This window comes from Halyomorpha halys, unplaced genomic scaffold (genome assembly GCF_000696795.3).
Source record: "Halyomorpha halys isolate HHAL.00 unplaced genomic scaffold, Hhal_1.1 Scaffold1425.1, whole genome shotgun sequence".
Lineage (NCBI taxonomy): Eukaryota > Metazoa > Arthropoda > Insecta > Hemiptera > Pentatomidae > Halyomorpha > Halyomorpha halys.
Genome location: NW_027111611.1, coordinates 307530 through 318374, shown reverse-complemented (window position 1 = coordinate 318374; position 10845 = coordinate 307530). Strand labels below are relative to the sequence as shown.

The following is a 10845-nucleotide window of genomic DNA, read 5'->3' as shown; positions in this document are numbered from 1 at the left end:
TACATACTTTATTATGCGCGAATTTGTCGAAGTATGGCAAATAACTTGAGGTACCTTTAAGATAAATAGAAATTTTCCTCACTTCGGTCAATGTCTTTGAAACCTATTAGTGAACTAAATAATAAAATAAAGTGAACGTTTTTTTTTCAGTAATTTGGTTAAGCCGTTCTCTAGAAATTCGTCCGAAAAGTTTAAAATAAATAGACAACTTTATATAAATAGAAACAGAAAGCAGGGGTGATTGACTCTGATTAAGCTCTTGGTGTTAGGAGTATAGTAGAGGGAGTAAGCTTTCAACCCGGAGGGGAAGGGTGGAGGGAGGAGTGCCAAGAAGGCGGGGCCATTCCTTTCGTAGGTGTGTCTTATTAGGAGTGGGCGGGATAAGGTACGCCATATTTGACAGTTGTCAGTTATTCAATGCTTGGTCACATGTTTTGATATTGTGATCTTCGGATTACTATTAATTCTCAGTCAATTTGTTACAAACATTCTTATTTTTTAGTTTTAGGAATCAATATGGTTACCAGTTGTAGTGTTTTTGGGTGTACTAAACGATCTGGAAAAGACAAAGTTTCATTTCACAGGCAAGTATAACGTGTACTTAAGACTATACATTAATATAAATTAATTAAAAGTAATGCATTTCTTTAAGAAGACTGAAGTATATCTAATAAAACATTTATAGTGTTATAATTGAATGTTGACAAAATAATTAGATTCCTGAATAGCTTGAAAACATTCATTAAGCCTGGTTCCTTAATGCAAACATTTGCATTAACAAACTTTTCTGTCTATTAAGGTCCTTATTTTTCACAAAGATATAATTCTGGGGTTTGACATTTAACCCTCGATCTACTCTTTTGATATCAATTCTAAGATTCTCCTGAATTTATTGTGTCGAGTTAATTGGACTGTTTACTCTAGTCTCTTATAGATTGTTTTTAAATAAGAACTTCCTCTAATGGGAAAAATTCCCAGTTGAAGTCACCTTATCTACTTTTCAAGTATCTTTGGGCTATTGATGTAGCCAATAAAGGCCAGTCTGGTCAATAATGGTTTGCAGGCTTTCTGGAGGACCTAAAGTAACTAGTTACCTAATTGGATCCTAGCAGATTAGATGCATAGTTAGCTTTAAGATGGAACATCCATTAAGCCTAGTTTACTAACACTAACATGTACATAAAATTCAATAGTAGCAATATATCTTTAATCATGCCAAAAAAAAATTAAATCCTTCTAAGCATATAAGTTATGGCATTTTAGATTATCAAAAACAGCTTAAGGTGACAAATAATTGAACAGTTTTCTATGAAAAGTTAATATACCCACTTTTAAATTTTTTTGGAAAACTACACCCAACCATATTCAGTTTATTTCAAAATTTAAATTTTACTCAGTCAAATAGTTATTACAAATTAAGATTTTTAATAAAGAATTAACTAATGTATGTTTGATTCTCCCAAAATAATTATTAAATAATATGCCAAATATCGATATATTGACTAGAAAACTCTTCAATAGTATGATTTAAATAAGAAAAAAATATTTGAAAAACTAAGCCCTTTTGAATGTTTTTGTACTATCATTTAAACTGAAAGCATTAAACCAAATATCCGTTTTTTAACATTAATAATGAAACCTATTATTTTTTTAGGATTCCACTGAATCCAGAATTAAGAGACCTCTGGATTAAGGCCATAAATAGAAAGAATTGGACACCAAGTTCTAATAGTAAGATTTGTTCTGATCATTTTCTACCTAGTGATTTTAACCTAACATATCATTCTGGCATTCCACATCTGAGAGAAGGTGCGATCCCAAGTGTCTTTCCAGCTTTTCCTAAATACTCACAGAAAAGTTCACAAGTAAGTTTTCTTCATACTCATTTCAGTAATTATTTAGCTGTGTAAACTATGCTGATTTATGTTAGTTGACCAACTGAATTAAAATGTTTTATATTTTAAAATTAGATAAAATTACTAATGCAATAAATGAAAAATAAGAAATAAAATTAATATTATCAGAAATTCTCTGAAAATTTCCTTACTTTTACTTTTTATTTCATCAAACTTGTACATTTGTTTTTTGTTTTTTTTTAAAAAGCTTAAAACCATTGAATGATTAGTTCAAATCAAGAATAATCAATTGAATACTTATAGTTTTTCATACATTTTATAAATTATTATCATTTTGTTTAGGAAATGACAATTCCTATCAAAAGATCTCCTTCCACTGAATTGTTAAATGCTACAGAACCTATTCCTACAAGTTTTCCTAATCACCAGCAGGAAACTTCATATGTAAGTATAAGTTTTATGTACTTATATAAGTATTATAGCTAACTATTCTAAAGTTTAATTGTATGTATTCTTAGTTGAGATGTTTCGTTGACCTAACTAATTATGATTTTTATATTTTAAAGATCTATGTAGATTAAAATGACCCTAGGATAGATAAAAAATAAATACAACAAAATTTTTGTGAACATTTTATTTGTCACAGAATTTGTACATCTGTTTAAAAAAAGATAAAAGATTAAAGCCATTCATAATTCAATATTTCAATGCTATGACTAAGGAATATCCAATAATTATAATTTTGCATTACTGTCAAAATATTTTATCATTTTTTTTTTTTTTTTCAGGAAATCAATGTTCCTATCAAAAGAGAACCTTCCATTGAATTGTTAGATGGTACTGGACCTATCTCTACAACTTTTCCTAATTATATGCCATGTGTAAGTTCTATTTTTACTCATTTAAGTATTCTTAACCCTGTTATACCAACTGTACATGGGTGATTCTCAAAAAAAAATTTCTTGGCCAAAATTTCAATCTTTCATTAGCATTATTTTTTCAGGAAATCAACATTCCTATCAAAAGATCACCTTCTTCTGAATTGTTGAATTCTACAGATCCTCTTCCTCTTAGAGTGAGTACTCCATCCTCACAGATACCTACAAATCCAGCAGAAGATTTGACGGTATTCAAAAGAAAGATGCAGTATGAGCTTAGTCAAAAAGCACTCACTATTTTCAAGAAAGGAAAACAAATGAAGTCTCTTCTTAAAAATAAAAGGAGGCTGAAAAAAAGATTAGATAAATTAAAGACCTTGTCGCGTGAAATCAAGCAAAAGAACTCAATTATAAATGATTATTATATTATGCTTAACAATATGCCTCCTCTTGCTAAAGAATTATGCACTAGATTAGGCAAAAGTTCAAAAATTGAATATACTCCTCGCTTAAGATCATTTGTGTCAACATTACATTTTTTGTCTCCGAAAGCATATAATTATGTCCGTGAATCCTTTCTTAGCACTTTACCTCATCCTCGGACTTTAACAAAATGGTACGAAGCAGTCGATACTAGTATAGCAGCAGAAGCAATTGATGATGGTTTAGTAGTAGATGCAGTTGATGATGGTTCGGCAGTAGAAGTAGTTTATGGTTGTACCGCAGCAGAAGTTGATGATGATTCAGTGGTGGAAGGAGTTGATCCTAGTTTAGCAGTTGAAGTAGTTTATGGTTGTACAGCATCAGAAGTAGTTGATGCTGGTACTGCAGCAGAAGCAGTTGGTACTGCTAGGGGAAACTAATCAGACAATTGGGCCTAGTGCTCCTTTTTACCAAGCCTTGACAGCAACCTAGAGGTTGCCACCTCGTGTTGAATGGAAGTGTCAAAGTTCATTTATTTGGACCGCAGAAAAATAAATATTAACTGCTTCAGATGGGAATCGAACACATAATGTTCTGGATCAGGTAATCAGGGACCCTTGCCCAACAATCTCGACCATCACATCCTCCGAAGCTGATGCGTTCTTCTGCTTTTTGTACTTAGGCTCTCAGAGTTCTAAAACTGAAAGTGGCTTTTCTAGAAAAGCCAATATTTTTTTTACTGATAGTCGATGAAATAGTTACACACTGGTATGTTGGATGGATAAGTTTTTAAATTTCTGGGTATGTAGACTTCTGCTGTATTTTGTCCAGAAAACTACCCTATTGCCAAGGAATCCTTAATATTCTATTATACTCCTTAAAATGTAATAGAAAATTATCAAACGAATATTTTTATCTGGATTAACCCGCCAACAGGTAGTGACCAATTTGTCCCAAGTATCAAATAGTCGGGATATCCTGTTCAGAACAACTTGATTATATACCCCTTGATGGCAGAAGGTTTAGAAAAAATAGGTTTACAGGATGACTAGACTTGAAAAACATGGTAAAGTCAAGGATTTTTTTTTCTTGAAAAAGTCAGGGAAAAACCTAGAACATTGTGAGAAAATAAGCAGATGAAATTTAAAAATTTCATGAATTATTATGTAAGGGTTTTCTAGTGAAATTATTTATTTCAATAAATAATAAAGTATTTCAGAATCATCATAACAATGCTAAAAAAGTTCTGCAAATTACATATAAGAATTAAATATCCCCATAAGAATTGAATTCAGTGTGCTGATCATGATTATGAACTCTTATGACTACTGATTCTCAATTATGAGAATAATTTTCAAAGTAAATTGAATTCTCTAAAGATTTTATCTTTATCATTTGGTCAATATCATGCAAAGTTTAGAAGATAAGTGTCAATGATCATAAAATATAGTTTATGGTTTTTCGTTATTTATGCCTTTTGGATATAACTCATATGAAGAAACATCAATATACAATCTTTTTAAAATCAGTTTTTCTAGGTAAATCTTTTGTTGAAAATATCTCTTCTTATTAACTGCTTGATTGAAAAACCCATTTCAAATGATTTAGTAGATACAAATTCTATCATTTTCGAAGAATATTTGGTTTACTATGCTGTAACTTAAGTTAACCAGTTTTTAATTATTACTTTAATTAAAAACAAAATATGTAATGCTTATAAAAAACATAAAATATCAATTTTCTTTTTTTTTGGTTGAGAAATGGGCCATTGTCTTTATAAACTTTTTAGTTGCTATTGAGATCTTTGAACCTCCTTAAATATTGGTAAACAGTTACAGAGTCCTTTGCATATACATATATATGTATTTGCAAAGGTAAACATATTTGACGTCCTGATCCATTAGAGGTTTGATTAATGTTTGGCCTATTAATTTATTACTTGGTTGAGGACCCTTCTTGGTCCTTTTTATTTCATGCTGCCTGTTGATTTGAGCAGGTATGAAATAGGCTTACTTGAATTTTTCCCTTGGGGTTTCCTTAATCTTTGACAAAATTCCTTCTGAGTGGCCAAAATATGGTTATTTTTAATGACTAAAGATATGTCCTTGTCGCAATATTTATAAGATATCATCGCTTAAGCTGCAATTTCTCTTAAGTCCAAGTATGGTTTTTACATTATATTTCATTTTGTTATAAAAAATCTATATCTTCTTCAAGAGACATCTTGTTTTAACCATTACTTTAAAAGATTCCAGTTTATTTTTTGTAACCTCACAAATTCTCTTGAGATGTAATTAATTTAAATTTCATTAATGAATATTTAATTTATTATATTCGCTACAGAGTTAATTACTTGAGATTCAAAGAAAAAAAATCTTAATAAAAAAGATAAACATCTATCTAGAGAGGTTCTGAACTATTACAAAACTGTTGTAATATACGAAATTTAAGTCTTAACGGTATTGACTTAGTTAGGTAATAAGGAGCGTCCACTGATAAATATATTCACACATTTCTGATTCCCTTCCACTTCCTGAAAACAACAAATGAAGAGATTAAAGAAGGGACTGAAGGAGATGAAGTGTTTTCTGCTTCCTTCAAGTGTCAACTGTTCATATTTTAGTCTGAAAATTTCCTTTGTGAGGGTATATTGGGGGCATTTAATGAACGGGTGAGCGAAACAAGCATTATATGTTTTATAGCTATAATATTTAAAAAGTATTATAATATTATATAATATAAAAAGTAATGATTAAAATCTCAAAGTGAGATGTAAATGTTAGCCACAAGGAGGACAATAACAGAAAAATAAAATCAATCATTCTTAAAAAGCTCTATAACTGAAATAGCATAAAAATTGGAGAATGACCCCTTAAATAAAATATTAAATATTTTAGAGTCTCTCGTGTCCAAATAGGAAGTACAAATATTTTACTATTTTTATTTTTTACTCTATTCTGTATAGATCTAGTATTTCTTTTTTTTTAAAGCTTAGCTTGAATGATTTCTCTAGAATTGTTCCTTAACAATTACTACTGAGCGAATAAATGTTGACCCTTCTACCTACGATTGGACGTTAATGGCAGAGGCTCGGAAGAAAATATTATTGTTGATTATGATTTATGATTATGCTACATGATCATTGTTGAACAACAATCGTACCGAGGAATGATGTGATGCTGATATGGAATCACTAGTACTTCAAGGTTATGTTGTTACCAGATGGCCAAACGTAATGATATTATATTTTACTTCTGAATCTTTAGTCAAACAGCGGAAACTTATTTGAATATCTCATATTACAGAGTTTTTAATAAACTTCATCAGGCCCGTCTAGAGCCCTGGCATCGTGGATTTTTTTGGTAGATAGATTATACTAATATATTTGCAAGATCTCTTTAACCTGTGCTTCCTGAGCTGTTTCTGTAACTTTAATAATCTCATCGGTTTCTGACATTAGCAAGTGTTCTAATCTTTATTTTTATTACATTCTGTTAACAATTTTTTTGATCAACTATGTCCTTATACCTAGGATAAAATTTTGTACCTTAAATATAAACATGTGACATGAAAACTCTTAAGTAGTAATTGTAAAAAAAAATTTTTGTAACCATTTTGGTCGTTTACGTTTTTTGATCTTCAGTACTTTCTATCTATAGATTTTCAATAACCATAAGCAATAGTTTTACTTACACTAGTTAGTCGCAATTAACCATTTCAGGACACGTTGGATCGAAAAAATAACCAATATAAAATTGTTTTAAAATCAAATTTTCTATGAAAACACATTTTTCCTTTAGCAAATTGACAAAAAAAAAAACAAATAAAAAACCTTTGAATGGTTTCAAAGTCTAGTTTACTGCACTATAACTTAAAATTTCCAAATTTAAATATTTTTGTAGTTATTACTATTAAACAGAAAACATAACGTTTAAAAAAACAACAAAATATCAATTTTTTTCCTTTTCTGTAAAGAGTTGGACCATTCTCTATACAAGCTTTTTTGATGTTATAAAAAAAAAGTTTTGTTTATGAAATACTATATCTCAGGAACTATTAGATGTCCAGATGTCTATTAGGGAGAGTTGGTCATCAGGGGAAATAATAATTATAATGAAGGCCTAACGGGTCGAAAGGTTCGATGCTGATACCACTAAATGCTCTCAACATAAATCCTTCCATTGATGCCCCTCCAAACCCAATTCTAGTAAATTAGTTTTAATGCAATCCTCCCATATATGTTTCAGTCTACCCCTCAGACGTTTACCCATTGGTTCAGAGCTTATTCTACAATATCCATGAAAAAGATATTTTCGAGGTCAAAATGGGTTTATGGGATGGAGTATGTGGACAAGTGTGATAAGGGAAGAAGATTGGCTAAGAATGAATTTAGTTCATTGGAAGAAACAGGATTTGGAGTTCACTATAGATAGGTTTTTAAAGATATTCCATTGAGACTTAGCATCAGGGGCTTGAGATAAGGAAGTATGGAAAAAATATGCATCAGTGTGGGAAGATTGGGTGAGGTATCTTAAGAATTTAAAGGAGGAGTAGTCTTTGAATGCTCTTGTTTACCTAATAGGTCTTCTGGTTGCATCTCTCCTTCTTATCATGTCTATAATTTCTAAATTGATCCAGAAGGTCACAGGACGTTTGAAAGTAGAGATCTTGATGGGTTATTGGTTATTTAGGAAAGTGGTAAGGTTAATAGTAAGGTACTCTACCATTTCATTGATGGAGAAAGAGGAAAACATAGGTTCAAGGGATCAAGATGGTGAGATAGTTGTTCAGGAATTGTTATATTGTAGGAAATCTAGATTTGATCATGATATGAGAGGACTGGAAGACACTAGAGTTTTTGAAGGAATCTATTTTGGTAAGGTCCAGCCATGTACTTGTTAACTGTGTATGGTGGGTAAGCTGAAAGGGCACAATACAAAGGTCTTAAGCATGGAAGAGATCTACAAGGTATGATTTATCTAGAGAATCAGAGGATAAATTAGTTTTAAAATCCCTGGTTATTATTGTATAAAGGGATATAAATGATGGAAGCGGATTCAAATGTAGGGTCAGATCGAACATGACAAGGACGATGTAGAGAAAAGAAATTTTCTCAAACACATATACTAAGTGAGGAGTATCGGTCGAGGGTAATTTGAGCAAGGTCTGATACAGCAATAACATGATAGAAATTATGGAGGGAATAATCAAGGAATTCATCAAAATGACCTGGGAGGGATTGGGAATTAACATGAAAGGATAATAGGATACTGGTCATATCAGGTAATTGGAAGATATATGTAAAAAAAAAAAAGTTTGAGTAAGATATATATCTGTAAAAATTATGAAAAATAAAAAAATTATACCCATAAGAATTATATTAAGTAAATACAATTTTAGGTATTTTAGAGAATTTACTCTAATTTAAATAATCCTCTTCAAAGGTTTTTACAGTTGTAGGTGGTTTTAAAGATATGGAGCTGCAAATAAAACATGAGTGAAAATTTTAGGTTTTTCTTAAATAAAATTAACTTCAGGTGGTGTGCATCTTAAATACTTCAATATTTATTTTTTAATGACATTTACTGTATCCCTTGTATATTGTTGATCTGACTGTCAGACTCTCATTTCTTTATTGGCAATGCAGTAAAGATTCAAAAAAAGTGTTATCAAATTTTTCTTCAGATAATGTTCATTTTCTCTCATGGGCTCTTGGACTACTAAGATTGGAGGAAGAGCAGGGACTGGTCTTGGGTCTGAAATTGTGGTTTAATCATACATTAGCACCTGCTCGGTAATCAGCTGGGAAGGTATCACTCGCTGTTCCAGTTCAACAGTGTAATGTCTCAAAAAATTGTTATTTTGAGATCTGCATGTAATCTTCGCAATAAGGGTAAGATCTATACAGTAAAACAGACTCATAGATATGGAGTATCTACATAACATATATGATAAAATCTAAGTAAAAAAAGTATTTTGAGATATTACAATTTTGAACTGTATAAATCTTACCCTTATTGCTAAGATTACTTGCATATCTCATAATAACCATTTTTTGAGATGTTACACTGTTGAACTGGGACAGCGATATGTGATATTATTATAATTTTAAAAATAATTTATCTTAATATATTTTTGCAGTACTGCTTGTAAGATAAAGCATTTCTCTCTCTTCAGTTTTATTATTTGAGATATTATAAGTGCAATTTTTGTATGTTTTACTAGCTACAATATTAGTAATTACGTGAAATAATTAATGCAATGTCTCAAAAAGAAAAAAAATTGTTATTTTTATTCCTTTTATTCAGCTACACATAAATATATTATGATATTTCAATGATATATTTATAAAACTAAATTTATTTTTTCAAATTTAGAGTTGTGTATCATTTTATGTAGTTTATGTTTTGTCCATTTTACTATGTATACAATTTGTAATAAAATAAAAATCTTTTAATGGATTTTGTTTTAATAGGTTTTATTTATATTTATTGTTTAGTCTGTAACAATTATTTGTAACTGTATGGATAGTTAATTCCTTACCCACGCTATTAGTTATATTCACCATGTATTATTATTGTTGTTTTCAAAATACATTTTTTTTGTTAAACTTTACTTATATTTTGTGTCTTTATCAATTATTATGGTTACTTATATTTTCTTTCTCTCAATTTTATTTTTCTTTCCATATTTTAATTTTTAAATTATTAATAACTAATATATTCATATTTCTTTGCATTATATAACTTCATTTTTATTTTATTTTCTTAATTATGTTATTTTACCTACTTATTCCATTACCATTAATAAGAGAAGAAAAAAAAGTATTTTCAAGAAAACTATTTCTTTATGAAGGATAAATTGTTCCCTAATCACAGGGATTGTTGTATCATGAAATGTCAGTGATGTTTGATTTAATACTTCAAAATGCATTGTAAAATTGGGCTTTTTTTTTCTTCAGCTGTGAGCAGAGAGGAATTGCTATAAGTTGGGGGAAGCCTTGAGGTTAAATAATGTTATCACAAAAAAATATTATGAAGTGTTTGTGTACATTTTGATTTACTAAAGAACGAATATTATGTAATAAGAGATTTTGAATAAATCAAATGTAAATAAACCACTTCTCCTCTCCTCGCAGTGGAAAACAGAAAAAGACCTTATTTACGTATTTTTGAGATATTGAAGCTAACCTCTCTTTTATTTCATGATGAGAGGATTGTTGGCCATCTCTGCACGAACGAATACAAGTTTTAAAAAAATCGCAGGAAGACTCCGGCATTTTTTCGAGAACGGTAATTTACTTAATGAACAAAATTTAATTGTTTGTGAACTAAATTATAGGAAATAGCATAGATTACATTCTTTATGGCCTGAAGTTTGTATCTGTTAATTGTACGTTTTCTAGTCGCAGATACAAACTGAATAATAAAAGGTTGTAAATGCTATTTTCAGTAATTTGGTTCATTAACCTTCCGTCGGGCGCAACTAATCTGTGAGATATGGTGTCACTGTTTTGTTGTGGCAAATCTCTGTGCTTCACAGTAGAGGGCGGACCTGCGCAGTATCTTCCCGCTCCCCTCCCACCACTGTTGGGGTGGCGGCATTTTTTTTTCAGTATGGTCACTGACATCGTTAGAGTGTTTTTAATCTGAGAGATTAGTGCGCCCGATCACGTAAGTTTTTTTATT

The 10845-nt window shown here is 30.2% G+C and overlaps 1 protein-coding gene across 2 annotated transcripts; it reads left to right on the top strand.

The window, feature by feature from the left end:
- The first annotated feature begins 316 nt into the window (after positions 1–316).
- On the top strand, positions 317–9494 carry LOC106689677 (THAP domain-containing protein 1). 2 transcript variants are annotated; one of them, XM_014434788.2, is made up of 6 exons: positions 317–385; positions 509–584; positions 1655–1865; positions 2199–2300; positions 2645–2737; positions 2860–9494. In XM_014434788.2, exons 2-6 carry the CDS (start codon positions 517–519, stop codon positions 3595–3597), a joined length of 1212 nt encoding a protein of 403 aa, XP_014290274.1. In that variant the 5' UTR covers positions 317–385; positions 509–516; the 3' UTR covers positions 3598–9494. The 2 variants fall into 2 exon arrangements, with proteins under 2 accessions (XP_014290274.1, XP_014290273.1); XM_014434787.2 differs by having other exon boundaries at positions 323–385; positions 503–584.
- Positions 9495–10845: the final 1351 nt, after the last annotated feature.

Bases quoted from the DNA above. Each gene is read 5' to 3' on its own strand.
- LOC106689677 (XM_014434788.2), top strand. From the start codon at position 517: ATGGTTACCAGTTGTAGTGTTTTTGGGTGTACTAAACGATCTGGAAAA. The intron at 585-1,654 runs GCAAGTATAACG...TTATTTTTTTAG, and splicing joins GACAAAGTTTCATTTCACAG to GATTCCACTGAATCCAGAAT. The intron at 2,738-2,859 runs GTAAGTTCTATT...TTATTTTTTCAG, and splicing joins TTCCTAATTATATGCCATGT to GAAATCAACATTCCTATCAA.